Source organism: Fukomys damarensis, unplaced genomic scaffold (genome assembly GCF_012274545.1).
Source record: "Fukomys damarensis isolate Sample0158 unplaced genomic scaffold, DMR_v1.0_HiC HiC_scaffold_24, whole genome shotgun sequence".
NCBI classification, from domain to species: domain Eukaryota; kingdom Metazoa; phylum Chordata; class Mammalia; order Rodentia; family Bathyergidae; genus Fukomys; species Fukomys damarensis.
In genome coordinates, this window is record NW_022900936.1 from 7,429,044 (window position 1) to 7,452,602 (window position 23,559).

The window sequence follows — 23,559 nt, forward strand, 5'->3', positions numbered from 1 at the left end:
CGCAGCCCGCCCCTGGCTGGGCGTGGCTCCGGGAACCTCCATTGGCGGCCAAAGTAAACCTGAGCTTCAGGGTTTCTGTTAGGGGCTGCAGTGCTTCTGAACGTGGCTGCGTACTTCGTGAATGCTGGTGCACCCGCATGCTCGTTCCTGGGTAAGTATTGGAGCGGTTTACAAGGTAAGAAATATGACAGTTTGTTCCTTGCTTGTTGTTAGGAAGTTCAAATGAGCCTGGAGTTAGCGGGGCCAGGTTAGAGATCCCCGTGTACTAAGGGCTTGGGCTTTTTCTCTTGAGGGAGTTCTGGGAGAGAAGCACACAGGGCTGCAGTGCTCAGAAATCTGAGAGGGGAAGGGCTCAAGAAAAAATGTTAGGGGATCAAATTTCTGTTGATCTACCGTCTAAGTAAGTAAAGTGAAGCTACTGGCTTATCTTTGCCAGGTTGTCCAAGAATGTCAGGGAAGGTTTACTGAATCACCCGAGAGTTAGTGCTCTCGAGCACTCTGCAAGACTTTCTGGGACTCGGGCTCAGAAAGATTAAGAAGTTTCACCGGTGGGAAATGAAATTTTCCTCCCTGCTTACTACTTAATACAATAAGGGACCGCGGGATCAAGTTTCATTTCTGTGCCGTCTCCTAGACACTTGCCACAAGTGGCCATTTAACTCTAAATTTATGAAATTAATGCAATTATGAAATACAGTCTGCGACGAAGTGGCCACTGTGTCGGGTAGTGTAGAGGAAGGATATTTCTTCATCCCTGGAGATGATTCTCTTCCAATGATGTTGGCAATTCAAAGTAAGTTTTCAGTCAGATTCATAAATTAAAGTTACTGATCAGGAAAAGACCCTTGCTTCTTTTCCACTTAAATATTTATTAAGATATTATAGATTCACGTGCTTTTGTAAGAAACAGGTCAGAGATTCCTTACACTTCACAGTTTCTCTCAATTTGCAAAATACAGTACAGTATCACAAGTGTACAGTGACTACAGAGTAGCCCACCAATCATCTGTTTCTCCTGTGTCCTCATTTGTATGGATGCAGCCATCTACTGTTTCTGGCCTTGGGTATTCTGTTGTGTTTGTGAGGGACCCTCAAAACACAGCAGTGGGTCTGGTTCCTGAACAGTTTGCGAAATGAAACCAAGCGGGAAAGATGCAGCCCCACATCTTCCATAAAACTGTCTAAATTGGCAGAGACTTTCTCTTTTCTGCTTCCTGGCTGACCCTGACTCTACCCCCTTTGGCCTGTATGGTATACCATACATCAAGTGACAAACTCTTCAGATTGTCTTCGTGTCTCCTATGTAATACTGTCTGCTCAAAAGAAATCCTGGGTGCATTTTAATCTGTACAGAGGAACTTTAAAAAAAAAAGTTATGCTATAAAAAGAAGTTTAGGCTGCATAAAGAAGCCAGTAGCAGGTAGTACATATTTTGTGATATCATTTGCCTATTGTTCATTCCATTGACATGGAGCTCTCTATAATATGCACCTCTTGTCCTTTTCAGTAATTTCAGCTCTCTTGATATACATATTTTTCATATATGTTGCATATACAGAGTCCACAAAAAGTGTAGACATACTTCAGGAAAAGAAATCCAAATATCTGGAAGTTAATGGCCACTGAATTGTGCAGCTCTTGTAACCAAAGAGGTCACAGGTAACTTGTGTTATTCTCATGATGTCTCAGTAAACTTAGTATTAAAATATTTCTGCAAGTTTTTCTTTGCCTGAAGCATATATATACATATATATCCTTTAGAAAATATAGCTAGACAACTCCAACTCTTTGGTGATTGTCCAGGCTTTGGCTACTCTTGATTTCTAACTAAATTCCATTGTGAACACAGAACTTGGTGTGTTTGACTTGAATCCTTTTGGAAGGGATTGAAAAGCTGCGAGATGTTTGGGCATATTTTATTTAATATATGCTGTAGGAGGAAAAGTGAGTACATGATTAGAAGAACAAAATGCATGGATGGGGGCTGGGGATTTAGCTCAGTGGTTCGTTCCACCACCTGCCTTGCAAGCATAAGGACCTGAGTTCAATCCCTGGTACCAAAAACAGAAAACAGACAACAGCAACAAAAACAAATGCATGGATGGATGCAGCTCCCAGTCATGGCAGGGCCTGGAAGCAAGCATGTCTCCTCTTGTAACAGAGGGAAGGCGGCAGGGGAGGGTCGCAGGTGTGTGGGTGGCTCTCCTCCAGGTCGTCTGGTCAGCTAGAGGGATTAGTTTCGGGGATCTGAGGAAAGAACAGCATTTCTGCAGAGTGGGAAAATTATTCGGGACATTGGGGTTGTGACTGTAAATCTAAAGAACCCAGTCAGCCCCTGGGGTTCCTTCCTGCCCAGTGGTCTCCCCTGCTAGTGTGGCGGGGCATGGTGGTCCCTTCCGTGGGGTCGTGTTGTCTCGCCTCATACAACCTGGAAAGGTGACTTTTCCAGAGAAGAGTACAGCATTCACCTGTGGCTCAGGTCTGTCTGAGGAATTCTGTATTTCTTGATAAATTGTGGTAATCGACAGGTATGTAAGTGGTGTCCTGTCTGGTAGTGATTGCATTTCCTATCTTTTTTTTTTTTTGGTACCGGGGATCAAACTCGGGTCCTTGCACTTGCGAGGCAGGCAGCAGAACCACTGAGCTGAGCTCAGTCCCCGGTCCTGAATTACCTGTCTTTACACTAGCAAAACGCCAGTCTTGTCTCCATTCACAGCTCAGCCCAACGTTTCCTCACTCCATAAGAATATGCCCGTGGGCTTTTCCTTTCAACTGACTATGTCTACCTGGTTGCCTCATGTCATGCGAATACTCAATATGAGTATATCTTTATCCGTGAAACAGTCATAATTTTGTTCTTTTTGGAAATTTTATTTTAGGGAAGGTGGAAAAACGTAGACAGCATACACGCCCCAGTGCTCTGCAGTTGTGAACTCCGTTGGTACCTTGTTAGCTTCCCCGTGTGTATTTGGCCGAAACGTGACAACACCGCAGCCCTGGTGGCGCTCTGTCCCTGAGTCAGCGACACTCACCCTGAGAACTTTCACAGTCGTTTCTCATCTCAGAGGCACGCATGACCGAGGGTCCCACACAAGCACCACTCACACCTCACACGCCGCCCTTGGTTGTTTTCCACCATGAGTGAGATGTTTTTGAGAAACCAGTCCGCGGCAGTGTCTTCTGAGCGGCTGATGAACCGAAGCCCATGACCCACGTCCAGCGCTGCCCCGGGTTGTCGCGAGTGTCTGCTTTGCTGTGGCACCACGGCAGCCCCGGTTTCTGCTGCAGACCGCACAGCCCACAGAGCTGCAGGTGGTACTGCCTGGCTGCTCCTGTGTGTGCCAACCGCTGAGCCACACCGTCCCTTCTCTGGACCTCACTGTAAAGCTGACTGTACCTCTGAGATAGAGCTGGCCCCGCTTGGAAACAGACTGCGGAACGGGCATTCAGAAAGAACCATTTGTTTGGCTATTGACTTTATTCATCATTCCAGCAACTTCACTTTTTCTCTCCCTGTATCACAGAGGAATCCATAAAAGACATCGTAGGATTGATACCCACTCAGTGAGTACGCTACTCTGTCAGTAGTCCATTAGTACTGAGTCACTGATGGGATGGGGCTATTTTCATTTACTTTTGCCCAGGGATATATTGTACAGTACAGATAAAAAGGGGACCATGGATGCTATGAGTGGAGCTCACTATTGTAGAACATTTTTCTCCTGAACAAACTGTCCATGAGGCCCCTCGGCATCTGGGGGCAGAAGGGCCAAGTACACAAGGGTTTCTGCTCCCTCTTCTGGACTTTTGGGGGCTGAATGTCCCCCCATGTCAGTTCTCACCCACCCTGGGCAACAGGCGTTCAGCAGGATCCTGTCCCCTCTCCTCTCCTCACTTAGTTTCCTGGCTTGGATTCTGGACAGGACTGTGACGCCGATCTTGGACACCCCATACGCGTTGTTTTGCCAGCCTTCCTTCTCATGCCCTTCATTCTTCATGTCTTCCATGAACTTGTTGATGAACTTCACCAGCTCTTCCTCTGTGATGGTCTCACTTTGCAGTTTCTGCTGCAGCTCTGGGCTGCAGCCTTTAAGGGCCATGGAACTCGACATGCTTGACACATTCACCACTCTGCCTGAAATAAGTCACAAGTCCTTAAAGAGAAAGTTGTACACATGAACCATGAGAAAATTTGTTAGAATTTTAAAGCAGAAAGTTTCTACTTTATAGACAATTAGCTTTTGCCTTGTAAAAGAAACACACGTGGATGGTTACGTTGTGGGATTACGAGCTCCATCTCTGCTTCCTTTTTGGCAGGTAGGAGACTCAGGTGACAATGAAACGAGCTCCCCTTTGATAATTTAGTCAGCAGTCTTAGAAGTACAGTAGTAGAACTTTCAGGAAGGACAGGCTGGGAAAGAGGACAGGAATTGAGGGTAAGCTCTACATGCCAGTATTCACATGACTTAATTTTTCTAAAAGTAACTGCTTGTGTTTATTGGTGTGTATTTAGTGAGTGGCAGTTTGCCTGCTGCCCAAATTATGTAAGGAGAATATTACTTCTGTTTTAAGTGAAAGAAATGGGATGGTTTGTTATGTGCCGAACATGGAGCACCTTGATAGGCAGGTAAAATGAGCAGACAGGTAGGGAAGATTAAGGGCATCCCCGTGGACCGTGCTGAGAGCTCAGCCTTTGTCATGAGGGAGTCTTGGCAGGCCAATAGGAAGACAGACGGTGTGCACAGCTCTGGGAACGGAAAGTCCCAGGAAGGGAGGAAGCTTGGGAGCCATTACAGTTGTGCACTTTCATAGCTGAGGGTCTGCTGTAAGGCTTGGATGGGAAGGATTCAGGAGACACTCAGTGAGCATGATCTTTAGATGTGATGAGTGACTAGGAGGGGGTAGGGCACGGTGACCACCATTTTAGGGGTGGGGGTTTTGGGGCAAAGGACGCACACTTTCTGATATCGTCTGCTTCTGACTGAAGGATGTGAGGAGGAGCTGGAGAGCAGGACAATGAGTATGTGTGGGATCTCTGGGAGTGTTGTAGGCAGGTGACAGATTGAGGGGGGTGGCTGGAGGGAGAGATGCTCCAGCAGCTTGAAGAAGATTGCTGGGACAGCAGAGGGGAGCACAGGCAGGATGGATTCCCAGGGGCCTGGAATGTGAGAGCCCCTGTCCATTGGGAGACCTTTGAACCACGGTGTGAAGGATAAAGGAAGAGGCAGGTATGGAAGGAGCAGCAGGACTAGACCATCAGTGGTACCTGGGAAGTGAGGACAAAGCAACAGAGCTGCTCCTGCAGGGTGGAGACACTGCAAGATGGCTGGTGCAGTGGCAGCTACAGAGGGAGAGGGAGCAGGGCCTGGAGAGGAGGCCCCAGCAGGCGGGGACAGGTCAGCACCGGACTCACCTTGGGGCCTCATTAGAGGAAGCAGCTCCTTGCAGACATTCAGTGTACCAAAAAAGTTTGTTTTCATTGTCGCTTCTGCTACAAGGTGAAAGGGTGTGGGATCCCCTTCTTTTAGAGGAGAAAAAGAACATAGTAAACAGTAGCCATTGGTTTTCTCTGCATGCTACTGATGCTTCTGCTGTACAGAAGCTTTTTAATCTGACTTAATCCCATCTGTTGATTCTTTCTGTAATTTCTTGTGTGGTTGAGGCTCTGTTCTGAAAATCCTTTCCTTACACCTTTCTTTTCTTTTTTTGTTAACGGGGATTGAACTCAGGACCCTGTACTTTGCCAGTCAGGTGCTGCACCGCTGAGCTAAATCCCTAGCTTCTTACACCTATGTTTTCAAGTACTTTATGTATTTTGTCTTCCAGAAGTTTTAATGTTTCAGTTTTAACGTTTAGCTTTTTGATCTATTTTGATTTTAATAGAGCATACTGTGCGAGCTAAGGGTCCAGTTGCATTGTTCTACAGATGACCAGTTTTCCCAACACTATTTATTGAATAGGCTCTCTCTCCTCCAATGTATGCTTTTGGCTCCTTTGTCAAAGATCAAAGCTTTGAATGTGTGGAGAGCTCTGTAACTTCAATAGTGTCCCATTGATCTACCTGTCTGGTTTTGCCCCAGTGCCGTGCCCTTACTGTTCTCTAGTACGGTGTGGGGTCTTGTATTGTTATGCCACCTGCCTTCCTCTTATGGCCTAAAATTGCTTTTGCTATTCGAGGTCTCTGGTTCCTTATGAATTCTGAGATTTTTTTTTTCCTCTCTAGAACTGTAAAGAATGCTGTTGATACTGTGATTGGGACTCGATGAATCTGCATAACAATTTTGGATGTACAGCCATCTTGATAACAATGGCTCTGCCTGTCCAGGAGGAAGGGACATCTTTCTATTTTCTGCTGTCCTGAAGATGACCTGCACAGTGGGGAAAAAGAATTGCCATTTACTCCTCAGACAGACGACTAGAGCATCTAGAATGTACAAAGAACTAAAAACAGCAAAACAACAACAACAACAACAACAACAACACTTAAAATAAAAGACCCAGGCAAGAAATGGGCTAGAGAAATGAACAGACATTTCACAGAGGAAAACAGTATAAAAAAACAGCAAATATATGAAAAAGCATTCAACAGCTCTGGTCATGAGAGGAATGCAAATTCAAACAACACCAAGATTCTGGCTTATTCCTGAAAGAATGGCCATCCTTAGCAAATCAAACAGTAGCAAATGCTAGGGTGGGTGTGGTGAAAAAGGAATCCTCTTGCCTTGTTGGCGGGAGGGCAAACTGGTGCAACCATTATGGAAATCAGTATGTAGATTTCTCGAAAGAATTCAAAGTAGAAATTCCATAGGACCCAGCTCTTCCCCGTGCCAGGTATCTTCTCCAGAGAGCTTAAGTCGTCATCCTACAGTGATACTTGCATACCTATGTAGGTGGACACCTATAGGTTTATAGAAGCACAATTCCTAATAGCTAAGTCCTGGAAGCAGCCAGGACAAACAAAATGTGCTATCTGTATATGACGGCATACTACATGGCTATAAAGAATGAAAATTTGAGACATTTGTAGGAAAATAGATGCACCTGGAAAAATATAACCCTGAGTGAAATAAATCAGACATACAGCCTTGAAAACAGTATGCTGTCTCTCATTTGACTGCGGTGAAGTACAAAGGGAGAAAATGATAAAGGATGGATACAAAGGGACAAGGGGACAGATCTCATCCAACAGGGAACTGGTCCAAGGGAACAAGGAATGGGGTGAGGAGGAGGAGGAGGAGAAATGAGAGGAGTAAAAATGTGCCGTGTACAGGACCCTAAGAACTCCAGCCAACGTAAACATTAAACACCATAACAAGAACTGAGCTAAATAAAATTGGCAAGTACCAAAAAGATGATAAGGGAACCAGAAGGCGGGGGGAGGACGGAAGGGAAAGGGTTTGCGGGGAAAGAAAAGCTGTAATATGTTCCCATAATCACTCCCCAAGATAACTGTGGACTGCAGGGACTGCAAACATGCTCATAAAATAAAATTTAATTTAACTTAATTGAAAAAGCAGTAATCATGGGGTGGAATTTCACAGAAAATAAAATGGTGTGTGTGTGAAATCTGGTCCCTTAGGAGTACATTCGTGTAGTTACTGTTGTCAGTGTCAATGTTCTGTTGTGACAGTGCCGCATTATTTTCGTAAAAGGGCATCACTGGAGTCCAGCGGTATCTTGCTGTAATCCCCTCGTTCCTCGTTTATTTCAGAGTGAATTGAAAGTGCACCCAACGGCCTTTAAACTCCCCTCATATAAACATTGTGTGAGGAGAATCTTAAGAAGATCCCAGCATCTCTGTCAGGCAAACAAACTCTTTAGCCTGGAACTACCCAGCCCCTGAGGTCTGTACTTCTGCTGCAGCCCCAGCCTCCCTAGTTCCCTAGGGAGCCTGTTTGCAACCCACAGCCCTGACAGACTCAGTGCACGCTGGCTGGAGTGCCAGGGAGGCCGCCTCCCCTTTGCACACCCAGGTTCCTTACTATTAAAGAAGATGCCCGCGTTGTTGACCAGCACGTCCAGCCCCCCATACTCCCTGCGCAGGAAGTCGCCCACAGCCCGGATGCTCTGCAGGTCGTCGATGTCCAGCAGGTGGAAGCGCGGGCTCAGGCCCTCCGCCTGCAGCTGCTGCACCGCCGCCCGGCCCCGCGCCTCGTCCCGCGCAGTGAGCACCACGTCCCCAGAGAAGCGCCTGCAGAGCTCGCGGGTGACAGCGAAGCCGATGCCCTTGTTGGCTCCTGTCACCAGCGCCACACGGCGACAGGACGACATGGCTGGGTGTGAGGGAGAGAGGATCCAGTTGCAGCCTAGAGCCCTGCAGAGCCTGTGAGCTGCCCAGGTCTGGAAGGCACTGAGTGAGGACCTGAGGCCTTAAAGGCTGTCCTGGTTAAGAGCTGAGGTTCAGGCTCCTCCCCCTAGGGCGTGGCTCTTCAGAAACCCTGTGGGTGCAGAGAATTAGGGTGGTGACTTTGAGCATGAACCTGCTTGTAAGCTCACAAGCCTCAGCCACGCATTTTAGGCTTACTAAAAATGTCCGCTCGTCTTTCTTTGTGTTTATCTGATGACTCCTGGTTCACCATAACGCGTTATGTGCAGCACGCCAAGAGTGTTGATGGGGAGGCGAAAAGAACCTGCAGGCAGCAGGGTTAGACCATGCACGGCCCAGGGCTTGGGCTTTCTCCTGAGGGAGTCTTGGGAGGGATGCAGCCAGGCAGGCTGTGCAGAGCCCTGAGCAAGGGAAATAGGCTCAAGAAGTGAGGCCAGGACTTTGTCACACTTCCCAGTCAGCCCGTTGGACCAGCTCTGCAGCACCCCTCCTTCCTGGGTCTCTGAGGTTTGCTTGGTATTGCCCAGCCATCCAACGATGTGCAGTCGTGCCTGAAGAAATGGGTCTTGCATGGGGCTTTTCCTTGGTGTTTTAAGGACTAGCGCTGCGGCTCACATCATGGAAAGGAGAGTTGTGGAATGCGTGGGCAGAAACCAAGCGGGGAGGAAACGCCTGTTGATTTTCTCCAAAGGACGTGACAGCCAAGCTTCTGGCCCACCCCTTCCCAGGTTTTCTGAGAATGGTGGGGATCACTTGCTAAGTCAACCGGGGTCACCCATCTGGGTACTGGCAAGACCTTCATCTGGTTTGGGTTTGAGCAGTGCAGTGTACAGCTGGGAGGGGCATCATGGCCTTCTTTTGCCCTCGGAGTAAGACATGAGGACCCCTCTCTCTGTTAGTCCTGGGGATTTGCCTGAGAGGCGCCTTACCACTGAGCTAAGTCTTGCTCGATGGCCAAGGCTGACCTCAAACTCGCAACCCTCCTGCTTCATCCTTCTGAGTATTTAGGGCTACAAACATGTGCCACAAGCCCTGGCCGAGGATGCACGTTTTTAATCTTAATTTTACAATGAAAGAGTGGAAGCATGCTCAGAAAATTGAGGAACTGATTCACTGGCGGAAAGTGAGTTTTCTCGCTGCTTCAACCTATGCCGAAGTAACTGGGGACTGTGAGATCAAGTTTCATTTCTGTGTTTTCATGAAGGTAGCAGTTAGCCACACATGGCCATCTAAGCCTCAGCTTCGTGGAACTTAATGCCATTACAAGAGTCAATCTTGAGTCGCAATCCTCACATATGAAGCACTCAGTGTTTCCCTATTGTGGTGGCCGCTGTATTGGGCAGGGCCGGAGTGGGACATTTCCAAGTTTGCAAAAGATTCTTTTGCATGGTGCTGCCTTACAAAGCAACAAATCGTACTGCTATTTTATGGTAAATTTACAACCCAGTTCTTACAAAAATGATACTGATCAGGAAAAGACCTTTGTTGTTGTTTTTTTTTCAAGTGAAATGCTTATTGATATAAATTCACACATACTTGTAAGAGAATATACTTCTTACGCTTCAGTTTCTCTCCATTTGCAATATTGTGCAGTGAAAAGTTTTGCCTCTCAAGGGATGCAGGTTCATAACATGGTAGCACTGGATAATTTGAGGGGAGAAACATCAATGGGTAACCCCCATGGGACACTGGCCCAGACCCGAGTGAAGAGTGTGTGCTTTTGACAAAAGCAGCCTGTGAGTGGTCAACTTGAAAAGCAACTTAGGACAGGATATCATAACCCGTATCAGAGGCATCATCTACAGCAAAGCTAGTGGGAGATGAAGGACATATTAACTCAGCTATGTGACCTCCAAAGGCAGTGATGCTTAAATTCAGTTAAGAGCCTCTGAGTACCATTTGCATTCCTGTAATTCCAGGGATTTAAGAGGCAGAGGTGGGTGGATGGGAGTTGGAGACCAGCCTAGGCAACACAGAAAGACCGAGTCTCAAACAATAATTAAAATAAAAGCTTACTATTGCAAGTAAGTAAAAGCAAATGAAGCAAGAGGGTTTATTTTTGTTTTTAGTTTAACTAGCGTATGAAAAACATTGCATTAACAATTAATGGGGGAAAAAAATAACGATTCCAAAACTGGTACTAGAGAAAGGGAGTAATGCTTGGAATGCAAAATTAATACAAATCAGTACACCAAGTAATTTCTAAATGATAGACATGAAAATTTCCTTTTAAATGCAGCTATTAATCTATAAGTGAGGGTTTTATTTTCAGTTTGGTTATATTTCTGCAACATTAGCAGAGCAATTCTGGAAGAAAGAACTGTCAGATTTAGCAACTGGGAACTTTGAATATTTGTTTTTGGAAAACACCATAATATAAAACCTTTGAATAAAGCTCTACTTGGAGGATTTATATATTTTTCTTTTATTACATTTGGATGTAGACTCTTTTGGGTTGGATTGTTTACATGTTCTTCTCCTAGGTAAGCCTGAAGACTTCTTTTTCTGTTTTTTCCCACTGTTGGAGATCAAACTGAGCGTCTTTTTCTATCCTAGAAAATCTCTCTGTCATGGAGCAATATCCACAGTCCTTTCTCTTAGTTCTGATGTGGTTTTTTAGGGATCCATAAAACATGGCACTTGTTCAGAGCTCTGCACAATTTCAGGAAAAAAATACAAACAAGGGATAAAAGTAGAGGCCCATACCTTCCTTATTACTGCTTATAGTTAAACTGCTGAACAGGAGTTTTTGGTTTGTGTCAATGTTGTGAAACTGTCTTGACTGGTATATGTAGAAATTGCTTATTCATCAATTAGTTTGTGGAATAAATCCACATCTGTGCTACCTATAATCACAAGATTTTGTCTTAAAGAACAGGGTTCCATGGTGGCTCCTGAAATACAATGGAAACAATTGTTACATCGTGAAGTATGAAGCTCTCAGGGCCTTTCTATTTTTGTGAACTGAAATTCAGAGAACTGAGTTTGATCATGACTTTTTATATATTTCATACTGCTGAACAAATTCAATAAGCTTTGCTGGAGCATGATGTCCTAGCTCAGTGACTTAGTAGTTATGAAACCCTAAGCAATTTAATATGGTCAAGATAAGCCAAGCCTGACTTAAAATGGCAAGTCCAGAATTTAATGAGTAATGAAACATTTCTTTAGGGACAAGGTCCAGGGTTAACTGAATTCCAACGACTCTTGTATAGTGATGACTGTGCAATTTAAAGGCAGAGACATGGATCAGGTTGGGGAGGGTCTTCAGGAGTTAGGAAGTGAAGATTCACAGAGTGTCACTCAGTGTGAATGTCAGTTGTGTCTGTAAACTGACAGTTATCAACAGTGACATCCAATCTTTTCTACTGCAGATAGCTGTCACCAAGAACTGAAAAAACCACAAATGCTGCTCAAGGTTACATAAAAAAGGAACCCTTCCTTCTACATTGTTGGCTGCTGTCTTAGTTACTTTTCTCTTACCTGAGACTAAATACCCAATACCCAAAGTTAAAGAAAAAAAGCTTTATTTGTCTCACAGTTTTTAGAGGTTTCAGTCTATAGTAGGCTGGCTCCAAAGCAGGGCGACATTGCAGAGGGGCATTACAGAGGAGAAATAGTTCATGGTACACAGAAGGCAATAAGGCAGCAAGCTACAAGGAACAAGTAGTGACTGTCTTTCCATCCTTTATATCCTATCCAGGTAGCACTCACACCCAGGGTGGGCCTTCCCATTACCCACACTCAGAACCATGCCAAATGTCAGTGGAGTAATTTAGTAATCATGCCCTTAAACACAGCATCACACACTGTAGATCCACCCACCTCTGAAAAGTCCTATCTATGACTACATGAGGCTTTGGGGGGACATCTAGATATAAGCCATAACCATGAGCATGTAAACTAGTACAACCATTATGGAAATCAGTATGAAGATTCCTCAAAGGACTAAAACTGTAATCAGTGCCAGCACTTAGGAGACAGGAGAATCACCATGAGTTTGAGGCCAGCCAGGGATACCTAAGTGAGACCCCATCTCACAAAACAACACAATCCCTAAAAATATAAATTCTATTTGACCCAGTTTTAGTAACTCTTCAGTAACTCTTCCCCAAAGAGTTAAAGTCATCATATTATAGTGATACATGCATACTGTATCAGTCAGTATTTACTAGAGAAACAGATATAATACACTATATACAAATATATGTGAATTTACAAGATTGGCTTACAATGGCCACCCACAGAGTCAGATGAGGAAGAGTGCAGAAGGTCTGTCTGCACATTGAAAAAATGGAAGGATTTAGCCGAAGGTCTGGAGCTCACTGCAGTGTCCTGTGTGAGTCCATATCTGGAGGCCAATGGATCTGTAATGTAAGACTGAAGGATTTGTGCCACCAGGCTGAGAGATCTGCACTGGAGCCAGGAGGTAACACCCAAGGCAATGACCAGATCTCCCCTGATGAGAACAGCAGCCAACCCAGGCTACAGTGAGGATCCAAGTACCTATGACAACGAGAACAGCCAAGTTCCCATAAGGAAAACCAGCTGTGGCAAGCTTCTCCAAGAAAATCAACAGCCAATGCAGTCCTTCCCAGCAGAATCCGAACCTTGTCGTTACCAGCTTTCAGGTCTTCTGAACTTTGGCCAGATTCTCCCAAACAGTACAGCCTAAGGCATTCCAGTTCTTTTTCAGCTGGCATTTCCAAAATCTTCCAACAAACCAGGCCCAAAGGCTCCTGAACCACATGGTCAGATATAGTCACAGCAAAGACCCCACTTTTTTGGTACCAAATTCTGTGTTACTTTTATTGTTGCTGAGAAAAGTTAAACCTTGCCCCAAGTTAAAGGGGCAAGGTTCATTTAGCTCATAGTTGTGGAGGTTTCAGTCCAGGATCAGCTGGTTCAAAGGCGGGGTGGCGTGGCCAACAGGCCTTGCAGAGGAGAAACAGTTCATGGCAAGCAGAAGGTAGCAAAAGCAATAAGGGACAACCATAGATAGCTCTTTCTATTCCTTGTATCTCATCCATACTACTTAGGGAATGTAGCACTCACACCCTTAATCCTAGTGGCCTTGAGCCTAGCATTGCACCATGAATTAATCGCACACTCTAGATTCAGCCACCTCAACAACAACAACAACAGCAACAAACTCCATCTATGACTGAGTGCAAGAGGCTCTGGGACCATCTAGACAGGAGCCATAACACATACCTATGTTTATAGCACCAGAACTCATACTAGCTAAACCTTGGAAGCAGTATAAGCCCATCAACAGATGAATGGATAAAGAAAAGGTGATATATACACAATAGAGTAGTATTCAGTCACAAAGAAGGATGCAATTGAGTCATTTGTAAGAAAATGAAGGCACCTTCATACTGTAATGTGAAGTGACATAAATCAGAGACAGATTATATATCACATGATTTCTCTTACATGAGAAACCAAAAATAAAATTTTAAAAGCAAAATAAAAGCTAGGAAAGAGGGAGGTAGACTTTGTAGAGATGGGAAAGAGCCCTGGAGATGAATAAGATGGGAAAGAGATGGGGAGAGAAGTAAAAATGATTGATATGTGGTATGTATATGTACAGATTTCCAAGATGAATATAACTACGTTGCACTGGACACATATACTAGTTAAAAAGAAGCCAAAACAGGCCCGGCGTGGTGGCGCACACCTGTAATCCCAGCACCTGAGAGGCTGAAGCAGGAGGATCATTGTGAGCTCGAGACCAGCCGGGACTACATAGTGAGTTCCAGGTCAGTCTCAACTACACAGTGAGATCCTGTCACAAAAAAAAAAACAAACAAACAGAAAAGAAGCCAAAACAATAAACTTATAAAATGTACCAATAATCTTAATTTAAAATGAATGTAAAATATAAACACAAGGAGAAAAGATACAAAATATAATTATCAAGGTTCACAAACAAACTTTTTGTTTTCAACCAAAAGACTGAAAAACACAGACCTCATTAGTTCTAATGACTACATTTCAAAGAAATGGCTTTCAGGTCGGTGGCATAGCTTTGAAATGATTCTAAATATTGTTGTTACATGAGGCTTTGTCCTTGTATGGGACAACCCAGAGTGAACATCTGTCTCCAGGAATGTGACTCACACGACATCTTTCACACCCACACTGAAGAGCTTGCTGTCATCTTTTCCTTCTGTCAGGAACATTATCTCAAATCTGGCACTACCCTCCTTCATGGAAGGGCCTCAGATGTCCTTGAAAATCTCTGCTTCTGTGCTCAAGCTGGCTTCTCCCAAGAACTTCTCAGAGAAAGGTGCATTACCAACTCTTGTTAGACTTTACTTTCCACAGAGGTGGCTTCCATCCTAACAGAACAATTGCATCTTAAGCATTTTGGGACTCACTGTGTGGTTGCTACATGGCGTTAATGGAGCATACTTTCTGTGAGATTTGCTGACATTTTTTCCCTCTTCACATTGTGAATGTTAATAAATAATACTTTTTGCATAACAAGAAATTATGTGATTTTTGATCTCATACTTTGGTCTCCTTTTTGCCCCTATCCCTAAGGTCTTTGAGATGGACACTCCAGGGTTGTGGGAGAGACATGTACATGCCAGAGGGACAGAGGGAGAATTTACAATTATAAACACTTTTTAGTAAATGATTTAATGATGGGTGGTCAGGGTCCTAAAGTCAGATGTTAGTTAAATAGTCATTTTTTTTGGAAAGCCTTGAGCATTCTCACGAAGGCACTTATCTCATCTTAGAGATACAAACTTCAGCTGTTAAAAACTATGTTAAAGGCTTTTGTGGAGAAATGGGTGTAAGGAATCATTTGTGCTAAGCCCCTGTAGTTTCTATAGGGCAAGTTTTTGCTCAGAGGAATTTGACTAGTTCAGTCAAGAAGAGAATCTTTGCCAATTCCCAGGCACAAAATGGTAATACACACTATTTTCCTCTTTTATAATAGTAAATTACTCATTATAATGGCCTCTTTTCCTGTCTGGTAGGAAATAAGGAGACAGTTTTTTTTTCTTTTATTTTTGCAAATGGGAAGGGAACCAAGAGATAGTGGGTGGGGAGGTAGAGAGTTGAGGGGAGGGGAAGGGGGTGTAAAAAGAATTATGATGTTATATACATGCACTAACTCTCCGTGATGCATGTACTCATTATGTACTGTAAATATATACTAATAAAAATTTAAAAATAAAGATTTCATATCAAACATTAAAAAGTAGAATGCAGATGTATAGGAATGTTATGGGTGAAGCTGCAACAATTACCTTGAGACCAGGAGGGAACAAACAAAAAGGTATATTGAATAGCCAAGTCCCCAAGCATAGTACTGTGGAAGCTGAAAATGAAGGCTGACCTTTGATGATACTGCTGAACCTTTGTTCTGCTAAGATACATTATGACAAAGTAGGTTTACAAACAAACAAACAAACAGAAGGGGATGCCATGAACTAGGAGAGATCTAACGCCTTGGTTCCCAAGTAAGCCAAACTTAACTCAGAACTTAAAAGAAATTGACTAGGGAAATTACAGGTGGTCACGCTTGCTTTATAGTGATTTGAAATTCCCATGGGAAGAGTTAAAATGAAGCAGTTGTTCAAACTCAATTTCTTTGCTCTGTTTTCACATTCATTCTATAGTAGCCTTCTCCTGGTGCTCTTTCCTTATGGAGAAAGAAAACATTTCTCATTTTTAACTTCTATATTCGTGAATCTCTGATCAAATAAATCCTTCCCTCCTTTTAAACTCCTGGGTTTAACATAGGCATGTACTGTCATGCCTGGCTGAAACCCTTACAACTGTTAACCTGTCAAAGTTTACATTTTAATAGTTCCCATAAGGAACTGTTTCTTTCCAGCCCAACCACCTTTTCAAACATAATTTTAGGACTGAGGTTGTAGCTCAGAGGCACCAGTTATCTAGCATGCAAGGCCAGCAAAACAAAAACAAAAACAACACATGCAGAAGACAAAAAAGTCAAAACTCCCAAATTAAAAAAAAAGCCTGAAAACTTTGAAAGTGTAGTACCAGTATACCATATACATCATCTCCATTTTCTCCAATTATTGTCTTATTACTATAGTGTGTTTGTCACAACTAAGAAACCAATATTGAACCGGGTGATCAGTACGTGCCATACTTTATTTGAATTTCACTTGTTTTCCCTCTGTTCTTTTTCTAATATTCTCCTTCAGGTTACCACATCACACTTAGTTGTCATATGATTCTGCTTTTTGACAGTTTGTCAGTTTCTTTTTCATGTTTTTGGGGTACAGGTCAGGTGTTTCAGGATTTGTCTTTTTTTTTCCCCACAGAACGGGGTTATGCGGAGGAAAACCTCAGAAACATGTTATCCACATTCTTTACTCCTGATAACATCCTTGACCACTTAGCTATTTCCTAGGTTTCTCCACTATGATGTTATTCTTGTCCTCCTCTCTCCAGAAATCAAGCTCTTAATAAGGATGAGTGATGCAGAAACTGAGCTCCCTCTCCTGGAAGGAGTATGCATAGAAATATTTAGAATTCCACGGCAAGATGGGTAAATGGGACCGGAAGGAAAAGGGAAGAGGGGTGCAGTGACGAAAAGGGGTGAGATCGGGTCCTGGCAGAAGTAAGGGGGACGGGTGAAGTGGTGTGGGGACCACAGCCTGGTAGGGGGACTGAAAGACCTAGCCAGGCAGGCTGAGGTCGGCGGGGCCAGACTCAGGTGACCGGAGCTACTTCTTATGAAAAAGATTGGCAGGTCGGGTCTTCAAAGAGCAGACTGCCGTCCGCGGGCCGCTGGAATTTTATACCCAGGGATCGCTGTGAGGTAAAAGGGTGTCTGTCAGGTAAAGGGCTTGGCGTCCTGGACTAAACATCTGGAAAGCTGCGCTTGCGTCCGCTGGGAGGAAGCGGCCAGCGGCGGAGAGGGTGCCCCACCGTGTACTGAGTTGGGTTGCGGAGGACTCAGGCGAGCATGATAACATATGGAGAGAGAAAGCTTTTCTCATTTGTAACTTCCGTATTCATCAATCTCTGATCAAATAAATCCTTCCCTCCTTTTAAACTTCTGGGTTTAGCATAGGCATGTATTGTCACGCTCATCCTCTCCCTCAGCGATTTTGTCTATTTCTTCAGTTTGGATCACCCAGAGCGCTGTTCCGGTTTCCACACGCGCACGCCCGCCCACTGCTGCCGCCATTTTAGAAGAGGCGTAAGACTTCCGGGTCGTGACCTTTCGTTGCCTGGGTAACGGAAGCAGGGTTTTTGCTGCCGCTTTCCTTTGCATTTTGTGTGAAAAGAAGTGGTTCCCATGGCAGACTCACGCGAAGCCTGTGCACTACTGTAACCTCCCTTCTCTTGGACGTCATTCCCTCAGTGTTGTTGCTCGCCGCGCCGGGGACGCGAAGGGACCCGAGGGGCTGACGGCACCCGGCTGGGAAGCGAGGAGTGGTGTGTGGAGGGCACCACAGGGTACCGTGCATTGTGAGCACTCTGGGGGCGCAGGCAGTGCCTTTCGCCGGGCTCCTCGTGGCCGTCACCCGGACACTTGGGGAAACTTCGCGGCCCCGCTGTGGCCAGAGCCCCGGACACTGGGAAGGAGCGACTTCGATTGGCGCTGGGGCCTGATTCCCAACATCCGGTTCAGCTGCCAAAGAACCTGCAGCCGCTGAGCGTTAGTACTGTCGGGAGTTACTCGTTTCTGTTTCTCTCCAGGAATTTATTTAGAAATGGATTTTAACATCAGCTATATCGCTGCCTAAATATGCATGTAAATAATATATTATGTCACGTATGTACTCATATGTATGGTATATAAGTCAGATAGCATACAAAAATAATAGGACGTTTTCGAATAACCGTTCCTAAATACTCTTAATATTTAAATATGCATGATGCGGTCAGAAGTAAACTCAAAAGGGATCACTTGCTTTATAAATTCTGAAACTTAATTTTTTTACTTGTATGTTTTGCATATTTTATAACAGCGTAAGCGGTACATTCCTTACAATAACTGCATTAATTCCTATCGTTTTTATAAGACGCTCAATTCTATTGCTGGTACTGTGCTGCTGTTTAATAGATTTCATTTTTATGCTTCTAAGGAAGTAGCATGTAGAATCTCCAGTACTTACTTTAGATTTTATCACTAGTTGTATTCTTTCTTGGCTGTCTCCCCAACCTGTTGCAAACTCCCGTTTAATTATATTCATTTGAAGATCCTGATCTCAAAGAACAAGCCACTGTTTATTTCAGACTGAAAGGAGATTTTTTTTCCCTTGCCTCTAAGATGTCTTAGTGGATAGTGGCTCCTGTTTTATTCTAAATGTAGTTAATTTAAGTTGGTCCTTTTGTAAATGTTGATTAAGATTGAAATGTGGAAATCCCCACCGCACATGTTTATGCAGTAATTTATGAGAATTGCGAAGATTAATCATTATTCAATAGGGCCTGAAGAAATTGTTTTAGTGGATCCTGTAGAGTGGGCCCTACTTCACTGCACGATCCTGATTTAGTTCTTGGTATGAATCTTTCCTCTACAAAAATGCTTTAAGTATGCACATTCCCCTCCACTGCAAAACAAAGAAAGGAAGAAAAATGAACCACACATCTTGCTGAGAAAGTTTACCAAAACCCGCACTTCCATAATAAAGGGTACAAAAAACAGTGAGTATCATACAACTGGAAATTACTACTAAGAAATGCTTTTTGTGTTTTAGAGTAGGCATCTACCCAGAAACTACAATTGTAGTATGCAGAAGGGAAGAGGAAGAACAAGTCGGATCAGAAGGCGAAAACTCATTCGAGGTTCTGAATCTAGAGGAGGTACAGTTTTGTTTATTTTGGTGGTAGTGCTGAAAGAAAAGAAACCCTTTGCTGATTGTTGACTGTTTCTACACATAGGTGTTCTGAAAGTGCTCAGAGAGAATATTTCTTAGTGAACACTCTTTAATGGCGTCCTTATGTTCTTGTAAGCCCTAGCGAGAGTATTATGAATCTGTTTAACTCATTGCCTCAGCCTCTTATGTGGAGGTCATGACCCCAGGTTTCTGTTTCTGGCTCTTGCCTTCTAGCCCACTGAAGGATATCAGTGTGTGGGGGTAAATTCATCACTTCTAACTCAGCGTAACCCAAGCTAAAGGAGATAAAACATATGAAAGCACTTGGCCAACTGTGAAGTGTTATGTAAATGCAATTGTTATTTGGATAAAAATTAGTAACACTTTCCCAGTTGAACCCAAACATGTCAGCACCATCCTGACGTAGTCATATTCACGTTGACCCTCCATAGCTATTGTCCCTCTGAACTTTTCCTGTCTTTTTTTAGGTTATGTTCTTCCTGTGCTTTTTGATTCTTATACATGAGGATGATTTCTGCTGGTTGTTTGCTGTTTTGCCTACACCCTTGTTTCCTGTCCCTTTTATTGCCGTCCAGTTTTCCAAAGGAACAGCTTCCACATTACCTTTCTGGTTAGGAACCTCTGGGGATCCTTATTCCCTGTTATGTGAGATCTGAACTCCTTCTGCCTGACATCCAAGTTTCTTTAGAAGGGAGCCCCAGCCTCGTAGTGCCATATGTTCTGAGTACTGTTTGTCATCTCTGTTCTCTGCTTCATAAACACACCCCTCCCACACTTCCACTTCTGTCCCTCACAATCCTCCTTAGCTTAGAACAGTGATGGCGAACCTTTTAAAGCTTTTAAGGATAACAAGCAGCCTGCTATGGCATTTGTGCCAGAGGTTCACCACCACTGGCCTAGAACATCTGTTTTCCTTCTCCTTGCTTGTCTGCTTTCTGTCTAACCTTCACAACCAAGTTTTGGTAGTGTCACTTCTACTTCTCACTAATGTTAGCCTTCGCTTGTTTGCCAGCTAGGTTGAGTGTTCTTTGTGGTTAGCATGTGTTATATGTCTGTTAGTGTATAGTAGAGGCTCATGAAATGGGCATAGTGGTGTCTGCCCATAGTCTCAGCTACTTGGGAGGCTGAGGTGGGAGGATCGCTTGAGCCTAGAGTTTGAGGCCAGCATGGGCAATACAGTGACACCCTGTCTTGTGAACAAACACGAGCAGACAACGTGAAATGCTCATTAATATATTGCTGTCAGTATTAAATCTGTTTTCTAGTCTGTTGGTAATGTTTTTAGGGAGGCTTTTACTTTAGGTCACTTTTTTAAAAAAGTTTGTTGGGGTTTAATTGACATAATGAGTATCACCTATTTAAAGAGTACGATTTGATATAGGTACGGTACATATACATGAAACCATCATCACCATGAAAATAATGAACGTGTCCATTGTCTGGTGAAGTCCCTCTTTCCTTTGATAATCCATTATCCCATACCTCTCTCAACAGTCCTTCCCAGCCCCAGGTAACTACTGAAATGCTTTCTGGGTCACTGGATTTGTTTGCATTTTATAGCTTTAAATAAATCACTCAGTGTGCACTGTGTTTTAAAATCTGGCATCTTTTCCTAAGCACAGTTATTTTGAAATTCATGTTACACGTGTCAATAGCTCATTCTACTTAATGCTTAATATGGTTTGTTTATCCTCTCTATGGTAGGAAGGTACAGATTATGTTTTATATATTTTGTGCAAAACATTTTTTTCTGAATTCATTCTTCTTGTCTAAAAACAGTGCTTCTCAAAGTAATTTAGCCATTATAAATCTTCTCTCCATGAGTTTTGCAACCTGAGTAAATCAGTTCTGCCACTGGAGATGTGAAGTTAGAACTGGGATAAAGAATCAGCTTGTTCTACATTATCATAAAACCATGATATATCTTTTATCTATTTTGCTAAGTGCCCACTTATGTTTCCTAGTGGGCATTGGTTTTCCCATAAGTACCCTTCCCCCTCTGTTTTATACTCCTATTAATATGGTATAGAATCCTCACATTTTAGTTGCTTCTGTGAGTCATATTTTTCTGTGAATTCCTGTGTAGATAAATAAAAGTATTTTTAAAACTTGCTTGTCTGTATTTTGTTGGCTTAACTTGTAGACCCCCCACATAGGAACCTAATAGAACAGAGAAAAAGCTTTTCCTCCCTGACAGTAGACATTAAGGTCATTTTCAGTCTTTGGCTGTCACAAGTAAAGCTGCTGAGAACACCCATGTACAAGTCATCCCATAGACATATGGTTTTCTCCTTTGCGTAGTTACCCAGGAGTGAAGTGGCCAGATCACTTGGGAGGTGTAGGTTTAACTTTTAAAGAATCTTTAAAGCAATTTTTCAAAGTGTCTGCCCTATTATATATTTTCACCAGTAGTTTGTAAGATTTCCGGTTGCTCCACATTTGTGGAACTTTTGTAATTGACTGTAAGAGTGATGGCAAACCTTTTAGAGCTCTCAATGATATAAACAGCCCACTGTGGCACTTGAGCCATAGTTCGCTACCATTGGTCTATAGTATTGTGTGTCTTAGAGAATGTTTCATGTGCCCTTGAGAAAAATGTGTATTCTGCTGCTGTTGGGTGATGTTTGTTAGTCCTACTTGTTTTATTGTGTTGCCATCTTAATTCCTTGGTAATCTAATACTCAGTTGTTGTACTATTTACTGAAATAGGTCTACAAATTTCTAGCTATTTCCGTAGAATTCTTCTTTCTCCCTTTACTTTTGTTAGTTTTTGCTTCATGTATTTTATGGCTGTGTTGCTAGATTTATGTACGTCGATAATTATTACATCTTTCTGATGGATTAAGACTTTATCATGAAATGTTCCTCTCTAACCCTAATAGCACCTTTGTTTTAATGTCGGCTTTTGACTGATACTAGAATAGTCTTCAGCTTTCTTTTTTTTTTTTCCTTTTTGGTACCAGGAATTGAACTTAGGGCCTCCTGCTTGCCAGGCATGCACTGTGCCACTGAGCTACATCCCAGCCCTCTAGCTTTCCTGTAGTGGTGTGTCTGATCCATCTTTTCATGCTTTTACTTTTAGTCTCTATCTTGGAATCTGAAGCATATCTTTTGTATATGGGATTTCCTTAGGTCTTGTTTATTTATCCTAACTGCTTTTTGCTTGGATTTCTTAATTCATTGACATTCAGTGATATTACTGATGCTTTGATTTATATCTGTCATTTTATATCTTGTTTTCTATATATGTGTTGTATATCTTTGCTCTTCTGTTTCTCCTTTACAGTGTTCTTTTGTGTTAAAGCATTTTTTCTAATATACTGTTTTTATTTCTTCATTGACTTTTCGTTATATTTTTTGACTTATTAATCATGTTCTGGGGCTTACCATATATGTCTTAGCTTGCTCATTTTATTTTTGTCTTAAGTCTTAGTCACCTTGGGCCACCATAGCAAAGGTACCGTAGCTGGGTGGCTTAAACAGTGTCAGTTTATTTCTCATAGTAGTGGATGCTGGAAAATGTAAGATCGAGGTGCTGGCTGACTGACTTGGCCCCTGGTGGTGGCTCTCTGGTTGTAGCCAGGTGCACTTTGAGTGTGTCCTCACATGGCAGGGGATCTCTACTTTTTTATTTTCTTTTTTTTGTGAGGCTCTAGGTTTTAGGAGGATTTATGAGATCCTATGAGGATAGAACTTACGGCTCTAAACATGTTCTCTACTACTTAGCTGTACCCCACCCTCTCCTTCTTGTAGGACCCCTAATCCTACAACAAAGGCAGCACTATCATGACCTCATCTAACTGTTCTTATCTCCCTAAGGGCCCCTCTCCAAGTACTGTGACAGTAGGGGTTAGGTTGCAACATAGGAATTTGGGGAAGGTACAACCTTTCAATCTAACAGTCTTATTTATTTATCTTTTAGTTGTTTTGATATACAGGTCTTACACATGTTATTAGATTTCTCTTAAGAATTTCATATTTTTGATATTACTGAAATGATATTTTAAAAACTTGAATCTGTGATTGTGTTTTGACTTTGTATCCTGCTACATTGCTGAGCTCAATTATTAACATTTTTTGTAGACGCGATTAGATTTTTTACATATGTGGTGATGACTTCTGAGAAAAAGTTTTACTTTTTTTCAGATTTATTTTTCTAGATACATTTTACTGGCTGACCTGTCAGTACAATGTTGGAATGCGGGGATAAGAGGTACAACCAGACATCCTTGTCTTGTTCCCGATTTTAGGAGCAGAGCTCTTAGTTTTTTACTATTGCATATGTCAGCTTTATGTATTTTATAGATATTTTTCACCAGATGAAGAAGTTTCCTTCTGACAGTTTACTGAGAATTTTTTTTTTTTTTTTTTTTTTTTTTTTTCTTG

At 43.0% G+C, this 23,559-nt stretch overlaps 2 protein-coding genes and 1 long non-coding RNA gene across 14 annotated transcripts in view; 2 read left to right on the forward strand and 1 right to left on the reverse strand.

Annotated features, from left to right (window-relative positions):
* The first annotated feature begins 35 nt into the window (after positions 1 to 35).
* LOC104853377 lies at positions 36 to 5,525 on the forward strand. Its single transcript, XR_777771.3, has 3 exons — positions 36 to 175; positions 1,559 to 1,659; positions 2,880 to 5,525. It is a non-coding gene; the product is annotated as an uncharacterized LOC104853377 (long non-coding RNA).
* On the reverse strand, positions 3,702 to 8,375 carry LOC104853376 (carbonyl reductase [NADPH] 1). Its single transcript, XM_010611288.3, has 3 exons — positions 7,983 to 8,375; positions 5,414 to 5,521; positions 3,702 to 4,135 (listed from the first exon to the last, which is right to left on the reverse strand). Exons 1-3 carry the CDS (start codon positions 8,269 to 8,271, stop codon positions 3,702 to 3,704), a joined length of 831 nt encoding a protein of 276 aa, XP_010609590.1. The 5' UTR covers positions 8,272 to 8,375.
* An 8,451-nt stretch (positions 8,376 to 16,826) lies between these two features.
* The window catches only part of Setd4 (SET domain containing 4), a 49,796-nt gene continuing 43,063 nt past the window's right edge, over positions 16,827 to 23,559 (forward strand). For 4 of the 12 annotated variants that reach the window (XM_010611289.1, XM_019205596.2, XM_019205597.2 and 1 more), the window contains exons 1-3: positions 16,875 to 17,141; positions 17,450 to 17,560; positions 19,038 to 19,138. In XM_010611289.1, the coding sequence (XP_010609591.1) occupies positions 17,056 to 17,141; positions 17,450 to 17,560; positions 19,038 to 19,138 (298 nt within the window). In that variant the 5' untranslated portion in view covers positions 16,875 to 17,055. Of the gene's footprint in view, positions 18,084 to 19,032; positions 19,139 to 23,559 lie in introns of all 12 variants that reach the window. The other 8 variants (XM_033768141.1, XM_010611290.2, XM_033768142.1 and 5 more) reach the window with 8 other exon arrangements.